This window comes from Humulus lupulus, chromosome 9 (genome assembly GCF_963169125.1).
Source record: "Humulus lupulus chromosome 9, drHumLupu1.1, whole genome shotgun sequence".
Lineage (NCBI taxonomy): Eukaryota > Viridiplantae > Streptophyta > Magnoliopsida > Rosales > Cannabaceae > Humulus > Humulus lupulus.
Genome location: NC_084801.1, coordinates 1,364,503 through 1,389,976, shown reverse-complemented (window position 1 = coordinate 1,389,976; position 25,474 = coordinate 1,364,503). Strand labels below are relative to the sequence as shown.

The 25,474-nt window shown below is 33.0% G+C and overlaps 4 protein-coding genes across 4 annotated transcripts; 2 read left to right on the top strand and 2 right to left on the bottom strand.

Moving 5' to 3' along the window:
- Nucleotides 1–3,973: 3,973 nt before the first annotated feature.
- LOC133801898 (G-type lectin S-receptor-like serine/threonine-protein kinase At1g61500) lies at nt 3,974–5,476 on the top strand. The gene is made up of 4 exons (XM_062240112.1): nt 3,974–4,186; nt 4,299–4,506; nt 4,616–4,854; nt 4,944–5,476. The coding sequence occupies exons 1-3, from the start codon at nt 3,992–3,994 to the stop codon at nt 4,783–4,785; spliced, it is 573 nt and encodes a 190-aa protein (XP_062096096.1). The 5' UTR covers nt 3,974–3,991; the 3' UTR covers nt 4,786–4,854; nt 4,944–5,476.
- On the top strand, nt 4,951–5,487 carry LOC133802008 (G-type lectin S-receptor-like serine/threonine-protein kinase SD1-13). Its single transcript, XM_062240243.1, has one exon. It carries the CDS (start codon nt 4,951–4,953, stop codon nt 5,485–5,487), a length of 537 nt encoding a protein of 178 aa, XP_062096227.1.
- Nucleotides 5,488–16,756: 11,269 nt separating this feature from the next.
- Nucleotides 16,757–18,068, bottom strand: LOC133802006 (uncharacterized). Its single transcript, XM_062240242.1, has 3 exons — nt 17,978–18,068; nt 17,678–17,910; nt 16,757–17,596 (listed from the first exon to the last, which is right to left on the bottom strand). Exons 1-3 carry the CDS (start codon nt 18,066–18,068, stop codon nt 16,757–16,759), a joined length of 1,164 nt encoding a protein of 387 aa, XP_062096226.1.
- An 18-nt stretch (nt 18,069–18,086) lies between these two features.
- LOC133802004 (uncharacterized) lies at nt 18,087–19,815 on the bottom strand. The gene is made up of 5 exons (XM_062240241.1): nt 19,681–19,815; nt 19,346–19,580; nt 18,733–19,090; nt 18,555–18,624; nt 18,087–18,497 (listed from the first exon to the last, which is right to left on the bottom strand). The coding sequence occupies exons 1-5, from the start codon at nt 19,813–19,815 to the stop codon at nt 18,087–18,089; spliced, it is 1,209 nt and encodes a 402-aa protein (XP_062096225.1).
- Nucleotides 19,816–25,474: the final 5,659 nt, after the last annotated feature.

The following is a 25,474-nucleotide window of genomic DNA, read 5'->3' as shown; positions in this document are numbered from 1 at the left end:
CATGGAAGTCGGTGCACCCGAAAGAGAGCCAAAAGGGTGTTAATCACACTAATGCCTGACTCGGTGAATCCGAACGAGTCCAGTGCTGGACTTCTGACCCGAACGCGTGTCTCAGTGAATCGAAACAAGTCCAAATATTGTGTAATCACCCTAACTAGTGCCTCGGTGACCCGTAATGATTTGCATGGAAGTTGGTGCACCCAAAAAAGCATCGAAATGGTGTTAATCACACTAATGCATGACTCGGTGCTTCCGAACGAGTCTAGCTTGGTACTCCTGACCCGAGCGTATGTCTCAGTGAATTAAAACGAGTTCATATCTTGTGTAATCACCCTAACGAGTGCCTCGGTCACCCGTAATGAATTTCATGGAAGTCGGTGCATTCGAAAGAGCACCGAGACAGTGTTAATCACACTAATGCATGACTCGGTGCATCTGAGCAAGTCTAGAGCGGGACTCCTGACCCGATCCCGTGTCTCAATAAATCGAGACGAGTCCATATCTTGTGCAATCACCCTAACGAGTGACTTTGTCGCCCGTAATTTATAACTATTTAATATTAGATAATGTTATTCAATAAACAAATTAAATTATATAATTTAATTATATAATATTATATCAAACTTTTATTATTTAATTAATTAAATTAATAAAAAATTAATTATTATTTATACATAGTTTTTAAAAATTTTATTAAATATAATTATCAATTTTTATATTCATGTAATTTATATTAAATAATGTTATTCAATAAACAAATAAAATTAAATTATTTAATTAGATAATATTATATCAAACTTTTATTATTTAATTAATTAAATTATTACAAATTAATCAAAAAATAAATTAATATTTATATAATCATTTATTCTTAAGTTTTTATACTTTTATGAAATATAATTATCAATTTCTATATTTATGTAATTTATAACTATTTAATTATTTTTTATTATTTAATTAATTAAATTATTAAAAATTAATTAAAAAATAAATTATTATTTATATAATTATTTATTCTTAATTTTTTATCCTTTTATTAAATATAATTATCAATTTCTATATTCATGTAATTTATGACTATTTAATATTAGATAATGTTATCCAATAAACAAATTAAATTATATAATTTAATTAGATAATATTATATCAAACTTTTATTATTTAATTAATTAAATTAATAAAAAATAAATTATTATTTATTCATAATTTTTTAAAATTTTATTAAATATAATTATCAATTTTTATATTCATGTAATTTATATTAAATAATGTTATTCAATGAACAAATTAAATTAAATTATTTAATTAAATAATATTATATCAAACTTTTATTATTTAATTAATTAAATTATTAAAAATTAATCAAAAAATAAATTATTATTTATTCTTAATTTTTTATACTTTTATGAAATATAATTATCAATTTCTATATTTATGTAATTTATAACTATTTAATTATTTTTTATTATTTAATTAATTAAATTAATAAAAAATAATTAAAAATAAATTATTATTTATTCATAATTTTTTAATTTGTAATAATAATAATAATTTTACAAATTAATTATTATTTGATTTTATGGCTATTTTTTTTTAAATAATTAGATAAATTTTATTAATCTTTATTATTCATTATTTTATTAATAATATTTTAAACTTATCATTTCTGTGCCAATATCTCTGTAATTGATGGTTGTACTCAACAACCATCAATCACAAGCATACTAGGACAGAGAAAATAAATTAACTTCTAATTAACTACTAATTAATTTTTTAATAATTTTCAATTAATTATAATAATACTAATTAACTAAATTATATAATATTCATTACAATTCTCATTATGTTGACATAACATATAACAAAAAAAAACTATTTTACTTAATTAAATTTTACAAAAAACATAAAGCAACATACTAATATATTTTTTTAATTATAAACTAATAAATAAAAAACCACCAATTCAATTGATTCAAAAAAACTTAATCAAATCATAAAATCTACAACTTTCTCACCATACTATAAAATCTACCAAAGTTTTCTCATACCTGAATATCAAGACAGGGTTTAGGGCTAGGAAATCTAGAGTAGCTTTACACTTCAGCAATAAACTACCAAAAACAATATCTGCATATTGAATTATGGAAAAAAAATTAAAATAAACCCAGTAAAATATAGTATAACTGAGCATAAATAAACACTTCTTGATCCATACAAAAATTGGTCGATTCATTCCACTAAAAGCAGAGAGAGAACAAAATCATACAACCATATATACAAGTACACAATTATATACAAACTTTATAACCTGTTCTTCAAGATCCCAAAATTTCACTGCCCAATTCCACCAAGTTATATATTGTTCAAATATACAATGCAAACAGTCCACAAAAATATCATCTCACCACTCGAATATCTATCTCATTAATAAAAAAAAATCCCAAAATAACAAAAGAAAAATGAAAATCAAACCCTAAAAATGAACAAAACTAACAAAATCGAATCAGCCCAATTCAAAAACATAGCTATATTGTCACAAAAGTTCGTAAGAAAAACAATACAGTTGAAAATTTTGAAAAGTAAACAGATACCAAAAGAAAATGATTGGAGAATAGCCCAGTCAGAGATTGAATCTCTCCACGAACACTAAAGCAGTTTCCAAAATGATAAAGCTAAAATAAACATAAACTAAACCAGAGCAAAATTAGAGTACTTCTCAACGAAGAAATTAAAAAAACTTACTGAGAGAGAAAGAGGAGAAGATTCAGGATTAGAGAGGAAGAAGTTGAACTCGAATCGAAGTACTGTTAAGAAAAGAAAAATCCAAAATCAATATGCAATTAGTAGAGTGATATATATAAATATATGTATATATATAGCAGCCAAAGAGAAGAGACTCTAAAGCAAATGGTAGAGTCTAAGCTAGAATTGAAAGGCCTCAAACGAGGGGAACTCAGTACATGAAGATTCAAGGAGAAAGCCTTGAGACAATGGCACCAGAAATCTTGAGTAGAAATTTTTGGTGTGAGTAGGGGATATCGTGAGTGATCAGTGAAGAAAATGGAGAAAATGGAGAAGGGTTTTGACAGAGAGAAGGGAAGAGAAGAAGGAAATTGGGCTGCGAAATTTTAAACCGTCAATGTATTAACGGCAGGGTCCCGCCGCTATTACTATAGCCCGCTGCTAATAAATGAGATTATCCGCTGCTAATACTATTAGCGGCGGATAATCCGCCTCTAATAAAGGTGATTATCCGCCGCTAATAAAACTTAAAAAAATAACCATCTGTTTCCTGGGCATTTCATCTGTTGTATTAGCGGCGGACTACCCGTCGCTAATAATGGGTAGTCCGCCGCTAATACATATTATTATATATTTTTTAAATAATCACACATAATTAGCAGCGGACCCCCTAGTCCACCACTAATAGCCTGTATAATAACGGCGGACTGAACTCGCCGCTAATAGCTTCGCCGCAACTAACATTAATTGTTGTAGTGAATGTATCCTACTACATATCTTTTGTTCTTCTTGACTGGAAATTAAGTTGAAGGGGTCGATGATGTTACTTTTAGTTTTTTTTATTGTCTGTATTGGACTACATTTTTCCAGTAGTTCTGCGTTAGCGAGTGGTCAACGTCCTCATCAGAGTGAAGTGCTACTACGAAAAAAGCTTATTAATAAGTCTAGTGGAGATGATCTGTTTTTTTGCCTTGCACATTCAGAACTACTAGGAGAATAATATAAACGCTATACATGATCAAGTGAGATGTAAAATGGTTGATAGACTCATCTCTTATGATATCTTCTCATTCAAATGAAGGAGGGCATTAGAGTAAGACCAAAATCATCACTGGCCTTGTTGTAGCTGTTTCTGCTGGTGCAACATTATTAGCTGTTGTAGCCTTCTATTTGCATAGACGAAAAGCTAAGAAAAGGTAAGAATAACATCAAATCTTATACTATTTTTTGGTCATATCTATTCCTTAATATGATGTGTGTTAATGGTTTGAAATCAGCCACTACTGCAACAAATAATGAGTTGATTTGGACAAGTACTAACTTGAAGAGAGGAGATGATCAACCTGAGCTTCATTTTTTTGAGTTGGATAGTGTACTAATAGCCACAAACAAGTTCAGCATTACAAACAAGCTTGGTCAAGGAGGGTTTGGTCATGTTTATAAGGTCATTTGGTTTTCAAGAGAAAAGAGAATCTAATATGCATTGCAATAAGAAAGAAATGCAGGTGAATACTTGAATGAAGTGATTAAAGTTAGTAATGTTTGAGAATTTGCAGGGACAACTACATGGGAAGGAAGTTGCAGTGAAAAGACTGTCTAGCAGCTCATCACAAGACGATGAAGAATTTAGAAATGAAATGATATTGATCTCCAAACTTCAACATAGAAATCTTCTTAAGCTCGTTGGTTGCTGCATTGAAATTGAAGAGAAGTTGTTAATATACGAGTTCATGCTCAACAAGAGCTTGGATACTTTTATTTTCGGTTAGTTTCTCATCTTTATGCACATTTATATCCTTAATTTGTTAGAATTATATTTGTTGAACAATGTCACTAATTAACTTTTAGTGGTGTGATTTGGTTTCTTATATAGATGATAGAAGAAGGGAAGAGCTTGATTGGGTCATACGGTTCAACATTATTGATGGCATTGCGAGAGGTCTTGTGTATCTCCATCGAGATTCCAGTTTAAGGGTGATACATCGAGATTTGAAGGCCAGTAATATTCTCTTGGATGAGAAGATGACTCCAAAAATTTTCTGATTTTGGATTAGCAAGGATTTTTGAAGGCACGTTAGATCTAGCAAATACTCATAGGGTGGTAGGAACAATGTAAGCATCCTTCTTTTAATTTGATTTGATAGTACATTGTTGTTAGAGCATCTGGCATCTAATTTAGTGGTGTGTTTAATCAATTGTAGCAGCTATATGTCTCCAGAGTACGCATTGAGAGGAATCTTTTCGGGAAAATCTGATGTATTTAGCTATGGCATGTTACTACTAGAGATAATAAGCGGGAAAAAGAATACTAGCTTCAAGAATGAGGATCAATACCAAGGCCTTATTGCATATGTGAGTAGTTCACAAAAGAAACCTCTCAAATTGTGTTATTATGTTTGTGTGTTGTGGTGGAAAATTGAGGCTGATATCAATGTAATGAAACAATCATGGCAGCTATGGAGTGAAGGCAGAGGAATAGAGTTGGTGGATGAAGCATTAGGCGAGTCATATAATGAATCAGAGGCATTGAAATGCATACACATTGGGCTTCTGTGCGTTCAAGACTTTGCCACATATAGACCTTCCATGGCTCAAGTAACCTCCATGTTAAGTAACCAAATATTTGATCAACCTCAACTCAAACAACTTATTTTTACTTTTCAAGCCAGCAATAGTAGTTATGATCCTTCCACACAAAGTGGTAGTAGATGCTCTGCCACTATATCTGTGCTTGAACATCAATAAAAATAAAATAAAAACAATTGTTCAACTATAAATTATTTTAATGCATATATGATTACACAATTCAACATTTTCATTGAAATTTTGATAAAACTCATGCAATTTAATGCATTTAAATTGTTCCATATCAAATTTGACAATTGTTTTAGTGAAATGTAGCTTTGCAACGAATTTTTATTATTTTTTTTTCAAAAATTAATTTTTGATGTAACTATAAAAATGCATAGAATATAATATTTTTTTGAAAGAAAGAAATCACATTAAACGGCTAAATAGATCAAATTTTTACAATCCCAAAAGGAGAAACAAGTTTACTGCTGCTATTTATAGTAAATGTTATATATTATTGTATATAATTTTGTAAATGGTATATGAGATATTATTATAGTAAATTTTTTATATTGTTGTATGTAAGTAAAAAATGCCAAAAAAGTATCACATCAAAACTTAATAAAAAGAGAATGGGACATCCATAATTAAAAAGAAAATATGGACCTATAATATTTTCTCAATAAATAAAGCAAGAAAACTTGAAAAACTTACCCAACTTTCTTGCAAACCAAACAACAAAATATTATATTCAGATTTCAGTAACCATGGCGCTGTTGGAATCTGTTGAAAAAATATGCAACATCATTTATTACCTAATCATCAAAGCCAATGATTTTACTGTTATTAAAGAGCTTTGAATACTATTTAATCCACATGCACACAAGTTTCCATAAAAGAAAAATTGAAATAATAAGTCCCCGTTGTTTAGAGACTAAACTTTGGCTCCAATAATTTTCTTCTATATAACAACTTCATTTGGAACTTGTGATGAATACAATATAGATTCCACCCTCAAGTTAATGCAAGAAAAATTAGTGACCTCAAGTTAATGTAAGAGAAATTAGTGAAAATAACATATTCTTTAAGTGGTTTTGCAATTTGACCTACTTTTGATAATTTTTTATAAAATTGTTTATGTCTAAATTTTTGGACCAACTGTCTAAAATTTTTGATCGGTTGTTTGAATTTTTTGACCACCTGTCTAAATTTTCGACTAGCTGTCTAAATTATGAGATGTCATTTTGCAAAAAATTATTAAAACTAGGTTAGTATATAAAATAACTTTAAAAAATAAGTCATTTTACCAAAACACATTAATGTAATGATCTAAAAGGTTGCAAATAGTGGTAGAAGTCACTACATGTGCAGGAACTAATCATAAATTCATAATGAAAAGAAAGAAAGACAACAAATCATACTCCTTTGCACCCAATGTAGATTAAATGAATATATTTTTTCTAAAACTTTACATACTTATTCAAACAAATTTAGTAAGATTCCTATACCATGATTTCAATCACTATGTGCTTATTCCCAATCATCTTGTGCATTGACCCCTAGAGATCTGGGTTACTTAGAGCAGCTCCAACTCAGTGGCTTAGATGAGTGGTAGTTGACCAAAATTCTGACAGGCAACAGCTTTCAGTGTTGGAGGCCTTGGTTGCTTAAACAAAATTAAGGCACCGTTGCCTCACAGTGGCAACGGTGCTTTCTCTCTCTCTCTCTTTAAAAAAATTATACACATATATATATATAAATATAATATTTTACATATATAACATTTTGTTACCGTTTTTTTTTAACCGTTGGTGACATAATTTTTATTTTTTATTTTTTCTATAAATATTCATTTATTTCATTCAATTTTCACACCATTACATACATCTTCTTCCAAATTATCAATATCACAAAATTTCTTTTCTTACCAATGAATTCCCAAAATTCTCAAAATTCTCCAAATACCAACTCCCAAAATCTAAATTTTCAATATTCTTAAGTTTTTCAAAATTCATCATTTTCTCCACATACCAATCCCCAAATGATCAAAATTTGGAAATCATTTTAATTAGCATTTTTTTAATTATGTTAGATTGATTAATTATGAGTATGTCATTTTATAAGCTCCTTTAAATTTTGTCTAATTTAAATTTTATGTAATATTTATTTATATTAATATATGGATTTAAAAAATTTAGTGTGACAATATTTATAATTACAAAATAATATATTAAATAATAATATGTGAGACCATAGTTGGCAACTTTTGGGGTGGCTTAGCATTGGAACATTTTTATAAAAAAAGTTGCCAAATGTGATGTAGATGAGAGAGAAAATAAAAAATTATATTTTGGGATGATTTGGACATGTTAAACAATTAATAGGATAAACACTATTAGAGTTGCTCTTAGCAATTTGTACTTGTCAATGACATGTCCTACAGTTGCACCATATTCTATGCTGGAAAAAAATCATTATATAAATGCAGTTCAATTATTTAAAAAAAAACACACACACAAATTTTGCTTTTGTAAGGATTAGAGCTCACGTTAAAGACATGTTCACCATCAAAGCAATGATTAGTTTGTTATTAAGGTGATTTTTTCAGAAAAGAAAAAGTGAAATAGTAAGTCCCACATTGTTTAGAGACTAAACTTTGGCTCCAATTTTCTTCTATATAACAGCTTCATCTAAAATTATAATGAGTACAATAAAGATTCGTCGAAATTGTTTAGGATAATATTTTTACTTCATATTTTATATTAAAATAAGCTTTGAATACTATTTAATCCACATAAACACAATTTTCGAAAAAGAAAAAGTGATGAAATAGTAAGTCCCACATTGTTCAATTTTCTTCTATATAACAACTTCATCGGGAGATTATAATGAGTATAATATAGATTCTTTAAAATTGTTTAGGATAATAATTTATATTAAAAAAAAGCTTTGAATACTATTTAATCCACATAAACACAATTTTCGGAAAAGAAAAAGTGAAATACAATTTAAAATAAAATATTGAATAGTGTAGGTGTAGCCCAATATACATTTAACATAATTTACAATTGAAGTTTTTCTTTTTTATTTCTTTTGTACTGAGGTTCAACCACTGATATTCTAATTTGTTGAGCTCACTGTAATGTAAAAAGTGATGTGGGACACAAATGGTTCATAAATGTAAATATTCTCGTTAAGGGGATCATCGAATTTATTCCCGTGCTATTATCATTATCATCATCTTCTTCGTCTTCTTTTTTGGGAAATTGGCCAAGTACTTTATACTCATCTTTGGTAATGTTGTATAAGCAAATATTAGAGTTGCGTACCAAGAAAATTTGATCTCCATTGTTGGGATGCAAGGCAAGAACATTATTGTATTTGTCCTTACAAGTAAGGTCCATGGAAACTTCACTTTATGATAAACTCGATCCCATCTGTCAGCCTCATCATCATTGTGGAGTTAATTCTTAAAACTAGCCATGTCCTTTAAGTGACTAATTGGAAAGTTTCCAAGTGTACAAGTCAGCCACCTCATCTATGCAAGTTGTCACGAGTAGTTTTGACTGACTTTACAAAATTAGAACTTTTGGGCATATACATATATATATATATATTGTCCATGTTCTTAGTTAAGGGCTAATCAAGTTTTATTAGAGTTGTAAAGAGAATCAAAGAGAGAGACTTGTGAGTTGAGTGCAAGGGTGTAATTTGGGTCTTGGGTAAGAGTGTTTTGGGAGAGTGTCACTATACGGAGATGCATCTACTGCTCTAGAAGACTTGTCTAGTTCTTGACTGTATTTTTCTGTAATTGTTCTTGATCATAGTGGAAAGAGCTCGAGTTTGTGCTCAAACTGGATGTATGCAAATATTTATTTGCTAAACCAGTATAAATTGTTCTGTGTTACTTTTCTTTTATGCTTTTATTGTTTTGGGTCATTTTATTTTTTGATTACTGTTATTGTTGTGTTAGTTCTGGAATATTTTTTCTAAAATTGTTGCATCTGTGAATCTTGGTGTTGAATCTCTCAACACATCAGAGTCAAGTTCAATCCAAGAAGTAATCAAGATTCACAAGGCATTCAAGTACTATATATGACTCCTACAGCAAAGTTCGAACTTGAGAAGTTCGATGGTACAGGATAGGGCTATGCAAAAAATTTTACAACCCGCCCAACCCGAATAATCCGCTCATCATCCCCGCCTTTGTCAGATGCACCATCATCATTGTCATCTTCATAATATCTGGTGACCAACGATTCCTGGCACTCATTCAGCTTTTGTCGCTCCATATCTTCAACCAAAATAATTGAGAAAGCATTAATAATTATCTTAAATTGAGGAAAATAATGGTCATAATTTCATGACTCTTTGTCTCCGTAATTATCATTAGGTGAGAATAATATTTGCAAAAATAAATATTTATAATTACCAAAGAAAATGTAGTTAATTATGATTTCTTATTTTTCAAATATAAAATTATGATGTGTTATGCAAGAATAAATTATTATGTCATATGCAATTTTATTTTTTTCCTTATAAGTAAATTAGTAATATTATATTACAATTAAACTTTTATTTAATGTTGACCCTGATTTTGGTCAACTGACACGGAGTCAAAATATGCTTGACGTGGATGAATGAGTTAAAAAGAACGTGATGACGAAAATAATAAGAACACGATATTTTATAGTGGTTCAGCCCCAGGATCTGGTAATAACTTACGTCCACTTAGATTCTTATTGATGTGAGAATCAAATGAGTGATCAAAGAACTAGGGTTCAATGAGTTTCACTAACCCCTGAAGAACAATACAATATCTCAAAGAGAATTACTCTAGTCTCAAATAATTCGAAAGCCAAAAGTCCCTTCCTTGAGCTATCTTTCTCTATTTATAGGCTCAAGGGGGATTACATGCATGTGTTACAGATATTCTCTCCTAAATAATCGGATACTCAGGAGATTGTGGGAGTCAATTTCGGGATTTACAAAGATCTTTATAGAAATGTCATGAAGCTGCGGAACCTGCGACCAAGCTGGTCGCAGGTAAACTTCGGCTGCTTGCTGCTTATAATTTGTCTTCTAGTCGATATCCTAGCATAGTTCCTCCAAGTGTCAGCCACGTGTCCGGGAATCACTTGCCACGTCATCTATGCCAGTTTTTTGGATAACATTTGCCCCCCAAGTTTATTTATTACGAGCAATAAATAAACTTTTGAGGAAACGACCCTTCGATGACCCCGCCATACGTGATAGAACCCTTCGTGTGTTCTTGGAAAAAGCAACCTACTCTTGTCTAATCATGACTTTTCGCTTCCCTAGTAATAATTCGACAGCTATCTCGTTTCCCCATGCTTCGAAAAAGGGGAAGCTGATGATTAATCCCTTTTAATGCTACAGACAAAACTTATATATAACATCTCCGAAGTTCTCTTTTTCTTTTTACGCACGCCATTACTCTTTCAAGATACCCTAAAACCAGAGCTTCCATTTTCTTCTGGAGATCGTCCCTCTGCGTTTTCAAGACTCAACCCGAGAGTTCCCTGATCTCCGAAAACTCTTACTAATCTCCACGACCACATTATTTTTATGATAACATTAGTGGACGATTAGCCATGATAAGGTAAATTATGTTTATAATCGTTTTGGTTTCAGTGCCTTTCATAGGGTTACCAGTCGTGAAAAAAAAAGATGGCAATGAATGAAATACATGCTGAACTTTTCCAATGTATTTTATTTATCTCTTTCACGAATGTGTCCTACTACATATCTTTTGTTCTTCTCAACTAGAAATTATGTTGAATGCGTCGATAATGTTATTTTTAGTTTTTTTATTGTCTGTATTGGACCACATTTTTCCAATAGTTTTACGTCAGTGAGTGGTCGACGTCCTCATCAGAGTGAAGTGCTACTACGAAAAAAGCTTATTAATAAGTCTTTTATTAGGTTGCACCTGTGTGGCTGTGGAAGGACTAAAGTGTCAGGGTTTCTTCCTTGATTGAGTGGACTGACTGACTCAATATCCATGGAGCCGTCTGTGTCTTTGTTCATCGCACTCCAAAATACCGTTAAAGGAAAGAAATAAAAAACAAAAATACTCATTTAGTAAGTAAATTATTCTAGTAAGTATATATATATATTTTTTATAAAAACTAAATAATCATCATTACCAATCAAATATTAGAAAATTAGAATTTTTCCATGCAACATCTTGAATAAAAGCTTTTTAAAAAAATATTAATCTTAACACGATGCATTAGTTTCTTTATATATATAAGCAACATATGTTTTAGTTTTATTTAAAAACTAGAAAAGTGCTTCATGCAGTCTTTTATAATTATTAAAAAAATATACATATTTTAAAATATTTTTTGGGAGATTGTACGGTAGGGATTCATTTTCACCCTACTCGTACAACATGCTTTTTATATGGACACGTGAGGGCGTCTTGACCACAATTTTTTTTCACAATGGTGTTCATTGTATAACAAACCTCTTGCATGATTTGGAAAAATTCTAAATAATTAAAGTGTCGAAAATAAAGTTAAAAAAACTTGTTGTACGTGTCCTTTTATTATTATTATTATTATATGCATTGCGTGATTTTTTTTTATATAAAAAATCTAAATTATGTATAAGAAAATTAATGTTTTGTGTAAGACTTATTTTGACCGATTACCCGTTTGAAGCCTTTATTGTAAAAATTAACTTTTAGATCTCGTGTTTTGTCAAAATGTTAAATATAGGAATGAATACACTACTACAAAATACCATTTACGAGACACTTTTTTAGGACACGCACCTAAATGCAAGTCCTTAAAAATATTTATTGAGTTTTTAGGACACTCATTGAGAGTCCTGAAAAAATACAATTTGAGGACTCGCAATGAGTGTCCTAAAAGAATATGCGAATCCTAAAAAAATCTGGGCTAAAAAATAAGTGTTTTACTTAACAATTTTAAGGACTTGCTTTGTGAGTCTTTAATATTATTGGGAGTGCTTTGGGAGTCACAAAGCGAGTCCTAAAAAAGTATTAAAGACCCCCAAAGCAAGTCCTTAAATTTTTTTTAAGTAAAAGAGCATAAAAAAATATCATTTTTTCGAAAATATAGGGTTAAAACACACAAAAGAGAAAACTCATCAGCACATACTACAACATTTTAGAGTATATATAACCCATTAAAAGATGACATTCTTTTAAAAGTGGTATTATTAAAAAAATAAAAGTTTGGCCTATATGTTGAAACATGGGCTTAAAGTATTAAATATTGGGCTTACATAATAGTGATATAATATTTATGGTAGAAAAATAAAACCCTATACTGCAGAGAAGATCGTTGGTACCATTTTCGTGGAGAAGATTCTCGAAGCTTTCACTGCTCCTTCGTTCCCGGCGGCGGAGACTGCTCTGCTCTTTCGATCATCTTTCTTCTCCTCCACCATTGTTCCTTGCTGGTTGGTCTCTCTTATCCTAGCTTCTTTTTTTTTGGTTTTTTTTCTTTATCTCTCTTACTCCTTAATCTCTTCAATGTGCCTAGTATTATAGATCTAAAAAATGTTAATTAATCTTTAATTTAAGCTCATTTCAGAATTATAGATCTGAAAATCTTTGTTTGTTTCTCAATAAGTTATTATATTCATATATCTAGCCATTTCCTTAGCTATGGTCGAAGCATGTTACACAACAAAATCAATATATTTATATAAATGCAATGATAATCGAGAGAAACAGAGACTTGATGTGTGAGAGAGTTTTCTTTTAGTATTACCCTAGTAATAAAACTTGTGAAATGCTATTATCTTTTAGTATAACATGTATGCTATTTTCCTAGTACAGAGCCTCCAGATTAGGAACCCATTCCCTGGAAAATATGTCACACTTGTGTGTCGACGGTGACTGTATTTTAATATCCCAATCACCGTCACTAGAAACTGACGACGAAGTAGTAGTAAAGAAAAACGACGAGTAGTTTATAGAAGGGTGGTAGATTGGGACGGTGGTGAGGATAACTAGGAAGATTAGTGCTAAGAAAACCTCTATTTTGGTACTACCAGACTTGTAGTTTTTGATGATTCCATAGGGAAACTGATGACGATGTTCTTTGTTAGCTTGATTGTGTTTCATTGGTGAATGATTAGAGAGAAAGGTTCTGTAGTTAACTTGCTACGTTAATTTAATTTAATTTTTATAAATGGAAAATATATAAATAATTTTATAATATATATGTTGATTTATATATATTTATATTTATATATATATATATATTGTTTTTCCTATATGCTAGACGCCAAAACGTTCTGGACGATTATGGGGTAATGTTACACATCTGACCCTCTTCATCTTTAAAAAAATATTAATAAAATTGTTATTATTAGTAAGTACCCAAATATATATGGTAAAACTTTTTTTCTTTTTTCTTTTAACAATGATTAGCATTTGAATGGTATATTGAGTTGTGCTATTTTTTGCATGTGCTATCATGTAGTCAAAATATTAATTTATTCCAAATTCCAATATATACATATATGTTTGTATCTGTGATTGATATATATATATACATATATTCCAATGGAAAAAGACAAGTCTTGAATGTGATATATCTTTATGTATAACATAATATATGTCTTATCATCATTGTATTTTTTTTTGGAGCAAAAGATTGGTTTCAATGAGTGTGTAGATGGGCTTATAAGATCAAACACTAGGTTGATTATCATCTCTTTCAAGAGTTACCTAGAAGTCTAATTATTTTTTACGTTATTGCAATTTTTATTTAGAGAATTAGTTCCTCTTCAATAGATAGAAAAACAAAAACGTCATTATTTTATAAAACTATATAATAAAAGAAACATAAATTATCTAAATTAAATGCATGTATATATTATTTTTAAAAATTAACATTTGGACTATGTATTTATTCAAAATATTAAAAATTCTTTATAAAAAGTAAATTTGTGTTTTCTATAAAGGTTCACACTATTTTTAACTTTGTATTTTAGCCGATTACCCATTTGAATTCATTATTTTTTAAAATTATCTTGTGAATCTTGTGTTTTATCAAAATGTTGATTACCTGTTTAAATCCTTTATTGTTACAAATTAACATTTAGATTTCTTGTTTTGTCAATGGGTTAAAAATACAAATAGATAAATTATTTATTTACTATTATTATATATTATATTTTAAATTTAGTGTTTATAATAATTTAAATTTTAGTATTTTTTTATGTTTTGATTTATATATTATATATGGTAATTTTAATTTTAAAATTAAATACTTTTTTTTTCTAATTTTCTTTTAGAAAAAAGATTCAATATAATAAAATATTAAGAAATTCTAAATTAAAAGTATGAATTTAAAAAGTTTATTTGATCAAATTTTAATTATTTAATTAAAAAAATATATAACACGAACAAAAATTTACATATAAATATATATTATTCAATTTATTTTCAATTTGTTTACCTTATTTAAGTAGCTTTATTATTTTTAATTTATTTATCTTATTTACATAACTTTATTTAAAACTAACAATGTTAAAAACAATAAAAAAAAAGTGTTAAATTTAACGAAAACCAACAATTTTCATTAAATTCACATTTATAATATATAAAGATTATTCAATTAATGGCTAGAACAGTTCAAATAAGTAATTGCTCATTAAAAATACTAAATGAAAAAATAAGAAATACGTATATTTATGTCTTATGTCACTATTGTATGGTGATTTCCTACAATTGATTAAATGGGTATCAACAATTTGTCAAGAACAAAGAGAGACAATTGGGAGCACCGGTGGGGTGTCAGCCAAAGGGACTCCGATGCTCAAGTCAGTTAGATTGCTAGAGAATAATAAGATGGAGAAATACACAAAGAAGCCAATAATGATAAACAATAAGTAAAAGAAACAATTGTGAGGGCAGAGCTTGGGGGTGATGGCTGGGTCGATAGATTTGTCAAGTTCGCTCAATATGAGTGATTAGTTTCAGTATTGGATATCTCTTGACCTGAGGACTCCTTCTCGTTTTTCTTATAGAGACTTCTCAGTTGATGTTCCTACTGACTCGTTCCCAGGTCTCACCCTGGAATCTTGCTAGCTGGATAACGTCCCTCTTGACTCATTCCTCTTGACTTTTTCTTTAACCCGTTTGGCTGACTGAGTATACTTAGGCCCGAGTGCAGGTTAAACTTGAGCTCTTTCCACTATGATCAAGAACAATTACAGAGAAATACAGTCAAGAACCAGATTGGTCTTCTAGAGTAGTAGATTTTTTTTTTTTTTTGAAAAAGAGACAGAGGTCAAAAGAGACCTCTACTCAATACCCTTAAGAACCCTCACTTATGGCAGAAGAATACCGTGGTAACAACAGAAAGAAATTATGACCACAAAAACTCCCACTCCCTACACAAGTCCAAAAAATCAACTCTATCAAAACCTTTCAATCTATACACCCACGTTGCAACCCAAAAACCTAATTTTATCCCAAAGAGAATCCACAGAACAAATAGACTTCAAAAATCCTACTGTTTCTCTCCAACCAAATTGTCCAAAAAGTGCCCAACACGATACTTTTCCATAAACGGGCCTTCCCCCCCCCCCCCCCCCCCCCCCCCCCCCCCTCTAACTGGCATAAAAACAATTGAGATCACGATGAAGGCATACACCAAGAGACCTCGAACTCATTAAACACTTTACCCCACAAAGCGCTGGAGAAAGAGCACTCCAAAAATAAATGGCTCACTGATTCACCCGCAATCTTACAACAAACACACCAATTAGGCGACAACAAATGCAAAGGTCTTCTCCTTTGCAGATTATCATGGACATTTAACTTTTCCAAGAATAACAACCAACCAAACACTTTAACTTTCGAAGGAACGACACTCTCCCATAACCTCTTAGCCTAAGTCACCTTTGGGCCTAAATGAGTGTAGCTCAAACTATGAAAGGCAGTCTTACAATTGAAAACACTGCTAGTATCTGGACTCCAAATTCTCTTATCCTCCAGAATTGATGGGATATCCACATTCTGAAGCAATTGCAACAACTCAACCAGACTAGGAACCTCCCTATCAAATAAATTACGTCTAAATCTCAAATCCCAACCTCTGTCGCTCGAACTCCTACTGTCCTCCGCAACTACAAGGTTTTTGATCAATAAGTTATTGGTTTTGGACACCCTGAACAAATCAGGGAATTGCGACTTCAAGGAGGTATCACCAATCCAAACATCCTCCCAAAAACAAATTCTATCTCCCCTTCCCACTTTAAATCTGACCAAGCGCCTATAATCCTCATACAAAGTTGTGACGTCTCTCCATGGACCCCGAGCAGACAATCTCCCCCCAGAATTTGTATCCTAGTGTCCACCATCTACACAATACCTACTTTTAACCACCCTATGCCACAAAGACTTACTTTCCAAAGGAAACCGCCACAATCATTTCATAAGAAAAGCCTTGTTCCTCAACACCAAATTTCCAATTCCTAAACCACCATGGCTCCGAGACTTACAGACTTCCAACCACGATAACAAGTGATCGCCCCCTGACTGATTTGTGCCTTCCCACAAAAAATCACGCATTCTTTTCTCAATAACCCCCGCCACACTCTTTGGGATACGAAAAAGCGACAGGTAATACACTGGAATAGAAGACAAAACTGATTGAATAAGAGTTAACCTACCACCTCTAGACATAAAAGCACTCTTCCAGCTATCCAACCGCTTAGCACAATTGGAGACCACAGGTTCCCAAAACACTTTGGAACGAGGAGAAGCCCCCAATGGACGACCCAAGTACTGAATAGGCCATTGTCCCACTTCACAACCAATCCCACTAGCCTTCTGATCTACTAACTCCTTCCACAGATTAATCCTCAACAACTGACATTTTTGCAAATTAATAGATAATCCAGACACAATGCTAAAGACCTTTAAAATATCCAAAAGCACAGCCAAGGACTCGTCATCGTGAGCGAAGAACATCGTATCATCTACAAACTGAAGATGACTGACGTCGACTTTATCCTTCCCCACTATAAAATCTCTAAAAGCCGAGACACTTTTACCCTTATCAATCATTCTGCCCAAAACATCCACCACCAAAGTAAACAAGGGGGACAAAGAGTCCCCTTGGCGTAGACCCCTCGACCCTTTGAAATTTCCCCGTGGGCGACCATTTAAAAAGATTGAAAAAGACATGGAAGACAGGCATCCTCTCATCCATTTCCTCCAAACTTCACCAAAACCTTTCTTATCCAAGACTAAATCCAAGAAACCCTAATCCACAGAATCATATGCTTTTCTAAAATCAATTTTAAACACTCAGCCTATTCTACCCTTGCTTCTGTATTCCTCTACCGCCTCGTTAGCAATCAGAATTGTGTCCAAAATCTGCCTACCCTCCACAAAAGCTCCTTGCAATTGTGTCTGTAAGAACTCCTCGAAGCCTATATAAGCCAACACTTTTGATATAATTTTGTAGAGACTAATAGGCCTAAAATCCCTAACCCGACAACTGTTCAATTTCTTTGGAATAAGACATGTAAATATTTCATTGGTCCTCCCATGAATGACACCGTCATTGAAAAACCCTGAAAAACTTCCAAAAGGTTACTCTTCACAGCATTCCAATTGTTCTGATAAACTCCCATGAAAAACCATCAAGCCCAGGGGCCTTAGATCCATCGCAATCAAAAACTGCTTGTCTAATTTCGTCCTCCAAAAAAGGCCGCTCGATGAAAGAGGCCATGACCTACTGAATTGGAGACTAAGAGATCCCATCCACCCCAATGCAAATTCTGGAAATTGCCGAATACAAAGAAGAGTAAAAACCCACAATAGCTTTTTCAATGTCCACCTCATTTTCCAAAACAGTTCCATCCTCTTCCTCTAACCTAGAAATGAAGTTTCTAGCTTTTCGAGCACTGAGAATACCATGGAAAAGTTTGGAATTAGCATCCCCTTCCTTAGCCCATTGACACTTCACCTTAAACCAAACACTTCTCTCTTCCTCCAAAACAATCTGCTGCCATTCTCCCTTCACCTTAGAACGTTCCATTTGAAGATTCTCATTCCACGCTCCCCCTTCCTCTAATTTATCCAACGCAAACAATCTCCTTTCCAGCAATTGTTTATGCATTTTCCTATTCCCAAAGACTTGCCGACTCCACTTCTTAATCTTTTCTCAAACGAAAGCTAGCTTTGACATAAACTGAAAACCCGACCACCCTTGCACCTTAGCCGAATCCCACAAAATCTGAAAATTACTAGAGAAATCCTTGTGTTCCAACCAAGTGTTATCAAACCTGAAAGGGGAAGGCCCCCAAGGAGGGCAAGAATCTAACACCATCGAGCTATGATCAGACACTACCTGAACCAAGACTTCCTACCGAACGAAGGAATAAATTCCTGACCATGAGGGAGTGTACAGGAACCTATCCAGCCTACAACAAATAGGCTTATGTCTGTAATTCGACCACGTGAACCGACCATTGTGAAGTTTGGGGTCCACTAATTTTAACTCTCTAATCATAGAATCAAACATCTTCATACTCCTCGTATTAGACCTGCTATTCAATTTCTCATAAACTCGCCTGACCACATTAAAATCTCCCCCAACACACCAATTCTCTCCACAAATAGCACTCAACCCTGCTAATTCATCCCAAAAGCTAACTATATTACCATACACTACAGGCCCATACACTCCAGCGAACCACCAAGGAGCCTTCCTTTCAGCCTCCAAACAAACAGAAACTGAATAATCTCCAACTAAGGAGTCAACAACAGAGACAGTCCTTGTATCCCAAACTACCAGGGTACCTCCCGAACGACCAATCGCCGGCTGACCACCAAATGCTCCCTATGCATCTTCTATCTACTGAAATGTTTTTAACCTCTTGTAGAACGATTATATCTGGATTAACTTTACAGATTGATTCCTTAATTGCTTTTCGTTTTTCTTTGTTGCCACACCTTCTCACATTCCAAGACAGAATCTTCATAAGTCATAATTAAACCCCACACCTCTCTTCATACTTTTATCATAATTAACATTGAAACTCAGCTTCCATAATTCCCGGTAACTCTTCTGAGACAGACAAACAGAACTACCTATTTTCTTCTCCCCCTTGTCTCTTGGAACCACCGAAATACCCCAAGAGACCGTGGTATTAAGAATCCTGGAAGACTCATCCACCATATCTTCTTCCTTTCTCATTAAAGACTCAGAATCAACTTGCTCATTCTGCTTAGTATCTCCCTCCAACAACATACCCTCATGCTCACCCCTATCTACAATACTAAACCTAGATCCTTCTTTAGTACTCTTATCATCCCACAAACATTCTCATATGTATCACATTTTCCTCATCATCCACCTTTTCACCATCACTAACACCATCCATATCTTCATCTTCCGAACTACCCGAATCAAGCTCTTCAACCACAGGATACACAAAGCCATCCTCTTCCAAAACTGGGTCAAGAACAGTCATACCACCCCCTCCTGTTCTTCTGGAATGGTCATGTTTGTTGCACTAGTCTTAGAATGTTTACGAAAATAAACTTTCCAGGTAGCCATCTTCGTATCAGATTCTGAATCAATCTCCTCTATATTCTCAAACTTTCCGGTCCAGTTGCTTTTTCTAGGAAAGATCTTCGTTGGAATAAACCCAAAAACATCCTCAGCCACTTTAATGCAAGCACAGAAAAAATTCTTCCCCTCTGAAGTGTTTTTATCAATATCTAATAATCCTCCACGGAATGAACCAATCACCTTAAAAACATGATGATTCCATATATTCAAAGGGACCCCTTCAACACCTATCCATTCATGTTTACATGAAATTCTCCTCTAAAGCATTTGATTTTTCCTTCCCTACCAAGGACACCATATTTAAATTCCTCTTAACTATGGAAGCCCAAGAAACTGATTTATTCACCATCTTGCCGAATTCCCCTTGAGAAATAAAATCTTTCTTCCTAACCAATTGATTCAAGCAATCCACTAACCCTTTCCAACCCTTTGCGAAATCCTCCTCAGGAATAATAATCGAATTAATAGCCCTGTTTTTGAGGACTGAAATCTTCAAAAAATCTCCTCTGACATTCTGAAAACAATCCAACAACACCCTCATGGAATTATTTCTGAAAGTTCTCCTATTTACCCTAAGATTGACTTTTGCACCAATCATCCATTTCACCTCTTCTAACAGCCACAAAGATGCGTCCAGAGTTAATGAAATCTCATAGCCCGTTAACCTTGTCCTCTCACAAATCCAAACTGAACCTCCATCCCAGGAAAGGGTCAGCATGAACACTTTGTGTGCTGTTCTAACACTCCAATACTTCAGAGCAGAAAAGTTTACAATTTTCTTCCCATAACCAGTAGGGTTATGGTGCACATTTGACCTTGACATCTTTTTTTTGGATTCAAGGAAGTGATATAGCACGCTGAATACATGCCAGTGTAAGAGGAAAATTGTTTCTAATCAGCAGTAAAAAAAAAATAAAGAACCATTAAAAAATTTATTTCCATATAAAGAAAACAGATGAACAATATTCTCAATCTGCTGCATATCCAGCAACACTGAAAGGGCAAGTCCACTAGAAGGAGACCAGAGATTGGCATTGTCAAAGTAGCGGAATAAAGACTCCAAGACTCGTCGTACAGTTGTAGCTTCATTGGCTAACTTTGCAATGTTATGCAGGCATACCCTTGACCAAAATATGGGATTCTTGGCATCCTCCCTATTATTAAAACATAAGGACACAAATATTAGGTCATACACAATCTCAAGCAGAGGGGTGCATAACTACATACTACATGTTGTGATCAGTGGAATTACATAGACACATTATGTCCGCCTTCTAGAGCAGTAGATGCATCTTCGCACAGTGACACTCTCAAAACACTCTTACCCAAGACCCAGATTACACCCTTGCACTCAACTCACAAGTCTCTCTCTATGTGATTCTCTTTACAACTCTCTACAACTCTAAAAAAAACTTGATTAGCCCTTAACTAAGAACATGAACAAATATATATGTATATATATATATACCCAAAAGTTCTGGTTTTGTAAAGTTAGTCAAAACAACTCATGACGACTTGCATAGATGAGGTGGCTGACTTGTACACTTGGAAACTTTCCAATTGGTCACTTAAATGACATGGCTGGTTTGAAGAATTAACTCTACAAATTTCCACCTGCATTCCTCAAACCTGACAATGTCCCAACTTAGGTACTTGAGTTTGTATAGCTCATTAGCAACTAGCAACTTTCACCAACATATAGCAGCTTTAAGCAATGCTTAAGCTTGCTGAATGGTAAGACTTTTGTGCCAAGATCTGCAGTTTTTTCATCAGTTGAGATCTTTTTCAAAGCAATAACTCCATGCTCAATGTTTTCTCTATTCCAATATAACCGATTGTCAATATGCTTACTTTTCTCGTGATACACTGGATTTCAACACAAATGAATGGATGGCTGACTGTCTGAAAATACCACCCCTTTCTCTTTGAGTAACTTCAATTGTTGTAGTAACCCTTGTATCCAAATGGCTTCTTTCAAAGACTCTAAGGTAGCCATAAATTTTTCTTCTGTTGTAGATAAGGCAATCACTTGTTGTAGTTGCGATTTCCAACTTACACAATTTTCACTTACAGTATATACATATGATGTAAGTGATCTCCTTGTCTTCTCTTATATATGAGACCATAGTAAATGGTCCCTTTCAAATACCTCATTATCCATTTTACTCCCAAACAGTGTTCTTGTCCCGGATTGGACATATAACGACTTAGAACACTCAAAGAATGAGCAAGATCAGGTCTGGTGCTTACCATAACATACATTAAGCAGCCAACAGCCATAACAAATGGGATCTTGTCCATCTCTTGCTTTTCTTCTTCATTTTTAGGACATTTTTCTGCTGTCAAATTAAATTGCCCAGCGAACGGTACCGACATAGCTTTTGCTTCACTCATATTGAATTTCTTCAAGACTTTTCTGATATAATTAGCTTGACATAAAAATAGCTTTCCTTCTGTCTGTTTTCTTATTATCTCAATCCCAGGTATTCTTCTAGCAATTCCAAGATCCTTCATTTGTAATTCCTTGTGCAATCTATCCTTGATCCATTTTATTTTAACTTGATCCCTGCTCATTATGATCATGTCTTCAACATATAGAAGAAGAAAAGTCCTTGTTGTAGGTGCCAAATTTTCAAAATATAAACATGAGTCATAGTTTGATCTTATGAAACCAAGCTCTTGGACAAAGGAATTGAATCTTTTGTTCCATTGCCTTGGGGATTGCTTAAGTCCATACAAGGACCTCTTTAACAAGCATACCAACTCTTGTCCTTATTGCTTTTCCACCTTGAATCCTAAGGGTTGCTTCATGTAGATTACTTCTTCCAAATATCCATTGAGAAATGTTGTTTTTACATCTAGTTGTTCTATCTCCATGTTGAGTTGAACAACTAATGAAATGAGAAGTTTGATAGTCTTATACTTGACCACGGGAGCAAAAATTTATGTATAATCTACACCTTCTGGCTAAAACCTTTAGCAACAACTCTGGCTTTAAACTTCTTTGGCTCAACATTTGTAATTCCTTCCTTAATCTTCTATATCCACCTACAATCTATAACCTTTTACCTGCACGTTTAGGAACTAAAACCTAAGTCTCATTTTTGTTGAGTGACTCCATTTCTTCTGCGATAGCCTGCTTCCATTCCGTAGCATTCTTACTCTTGATAGCTTCTTCATAGGTTTGTGATTCAGTCTCTTCAATTTGTTGTGCCATCATTAGTGCATATGCAATACAATCAACTTCTGCAAAACAAGATGGAGGTCTGATTGTTTTCTTTTCCCCATCCCTTGTTAGTTGATAGTCACTCGTGGGATCTTGAATGTCGTATAAACCTTCAGTTTCATGCATCATCTCTTGACTTGTGCCTCTATTTCTGTTTCAACCATTGCCTTTTGATATGAAGTTCCAGCTTCAGATTCACGTGTTGCATTTTCAGCTTCAGATTTTTCTTAAGGATTTCTTAAAATCACTTCTAACTCAACTAGTTCTTGGTATTTGTTTCCTGCATCACAAGAGCCACTACCTTTCTTTTTCAAGTGAGGATATTCAACTTCATTAAAAATAATATCTCTAGATATAATAATTTTGTATTTTCCATTTTCATTAATACAAATTTTATAACCTTTTACTCCCAAAGGGTAGCCTAAGAAAGTGCCTTTTATTGATTTAGATTCTAATTTATCCCCTTTTTTGTGTGCATAAGCTGCACAACCAACAATTCTCAAATGCTTAATATTAGGTAGTTTTCCATGCCATTTTTCATAAGATGTTTTGGAATCAGTGGAACTATTTGGACTCTTATTGACCAAATAACAAGTTGTATGAAGAGCTTCACCCCAAAAAGGTTTGCTTAAACCAGAACTAATCAACATGCACCTTACTTTGTTTAAGAGTGTTCTATTCATTCGCATAGTGACACCATTTTTTTGTGGTGTATGCCTCTATTCATTCGCTTAGTGACACCATTTTTTTTGTGGTGTATGCCTAACTGTTCGGTGTCTAGCTATACCAAATGTATCACACAAAGCATCAAATTCATTATTAATGAATTCTAATCCATTATTAGTCCTTAAAGTTTTCAGTTAAGATTGGTCTGATTTTCAATTAAATTTTTCCAACTTTCAAACTTTTTTATGCATTCATCTTTGGTTTTTAGCAAGTAAACCCATACACATTGACTAAAATCATCTACCAAGGATGAGAAATACCTATAACCACCACGTGTAGCTACTTTACTTGGCCCCCAAAGGTCAGCATGTACATAGTCCAATCTTTCCTTTGTATTGTGCTTGGCTAGTGTGAATTTGAGTCGATGTTGTTTCCCCATTATGCATGTTTCACAAAATGGCAATGAACCAGATTTTTCTAGCACTCGCTTGCAAAGCTCCCTTAAACCTTGTTCTCCCATAGGTCGCATTCGTTTATGCCACACTTCAAACTCAGTTTCTTTCTGCTGAACCACAAGTGCCTCTGCCGAATTCACAGTCTCCCCTTTCAGCACATACAACCCTTGATCTTTTACTCCTTTCATGACCACCATTAACCCTTTAATAATCTTTAATACACCATCTTGAGATTTGTAGCTTTAGCCTTCATCTTGAGATTCCTTCTTAACTCAGGTATGTGCCTGACATTCTTTAGTATTCTCACTGAACCATCAAATTGCTTTATTGCTACTGAGCCAACACCAAGTATCCTACAAGAAGCATCATTCCCCATTAAAACTGAACCTTGATTAATTTTCTTATAATCAAAAAATGATTCTTGGTTCGGGCACATATGATAAGTACACACCTCGAATCAAGAATGCACTCCCTTGTATTTTTAATTTCTGAAATGGTGAAAAGTTCTCCATCTGAGGAATTGTCTTCTTTAGCTACTGTAGCAGTGCTTGATTGCTCTTTTGAATGATGTTTCAAAGATTTCTTGAATTCAAAATAGAATCTCTTTAAGTGTCCTGAGTTTTCCACAATAATAGTACTTTTGAGTCTCCTTTCCATCTCTTTCTCTTGACTTTGAGTGAGATTGAGATCTATAGAATGGCTTTGATGAACTTCTCCTTGGAGTTATTCCTCGGGCTAAGTACAGTTCATCTTTCTTGAGCTCCTTCTCCAACTGCAACCCAAAATCTTTAGATTTCAAGGCTTTTAGTACATCTTAGAGTGTAATGACATTCCTTCCATATTTGATTGCAACCTTGACTTCTTGATAAGCTATAGGTAACGATCTAAGCAATATAATGGCTTGACTTTCCTCATAACCTGATGATCAATGTTAGCTAAACCCATAATAATTTCATTAAATCTATCTATATTATCATCTAAAGAAAGAGGGGAATTCATTCTAAAACCATATAATCTCTCTAAGAGATTTATTTTGCTTGAGATTGAAGGTGTCATGTACAGCTCCTCAAGCTTTTTCCATACTCCTTTTGCTGTATTCTTAGAACCCAATTTTCTTCTAACATTATTTGACAAATGCATTATGATGGTGTAGTAGGCAAGCTCTTCTTTTTCTTCTATCTCATCAGCTTTGAATTTTTCAACAAGGGCTT

Bases quoted from the DNA above. Each gene is read 5' to 3' on its own strand.
- LOC133801898 (XM_062240112.1), top strand. From the start codon at position 3,992: ATGATGTGTGTTAATGGTTTGAAATCAGCCACTACTGCAACAAATAAT. The intron at 4,187-4,298 runs GTCATTTGGTTT...GAGAATTTGCAG, and splicing joins GGTTTGGTCATGTTTATAAG to GGACAACTACATGGGAAGGA. The intron at 4,507-4,615 runs GTTAGTTTCTCA...TTTCTTATATAG, and splicing joins CTTGGATACTTTTATTTTCG to ATGATAGAAGAAGGGAAGAG.
- LOC133802008 (XM_062240243.1), top strand. From the start codon at position 4,951: ATGTCTCCAGAGTACGCATTGAGAGGAATCTTTTCGGGAAAATCTGAT.
- LOC133802006 (XM_062240242.1), bottom strand. From the start codon at position 18,068: ATGGCCTCTTTCATCGAGCGGCCTTTTTTGGAGGACGAAATTAGACAA. The intron at 17,911-17,977 runs GTTTTTCATGGG...GAAGTTTTTCAG, and splicing joins TAAGGCCCCTGGGCTTGATG to GGTTTTTCAATGACGGTGTC. The intron at 17,597-17,677 runs GTAGAGGAATAC...TCTGTGGATTAG, and splicing joins TTCTGATTGCTAACGAGGCG to GGTTTCTTGGATTTAGTCTT.
- LOC133802004 (XM_062240241.1), bottom strand. From the start codon at position 19,815: ATGACTGTTCTTGACCCAGTTTTGGAAGAGGATGGCTTTGTGTATCCT. The intron at 19,581-19,680 runs GTGATACATATG...ATGTTGTTGGAG, and splicing joins AGGTGGATGATGAGGAAAAT to GGAGATACTAAGCAGAATGA. The intron at 19,091-19,345 runs GTGTGGGGTTTA...TTGACTCCTTAG, and splicing joins TGATAAAAGTATGAAGAGAG to TTGGAGATTATTCAGTTTCT.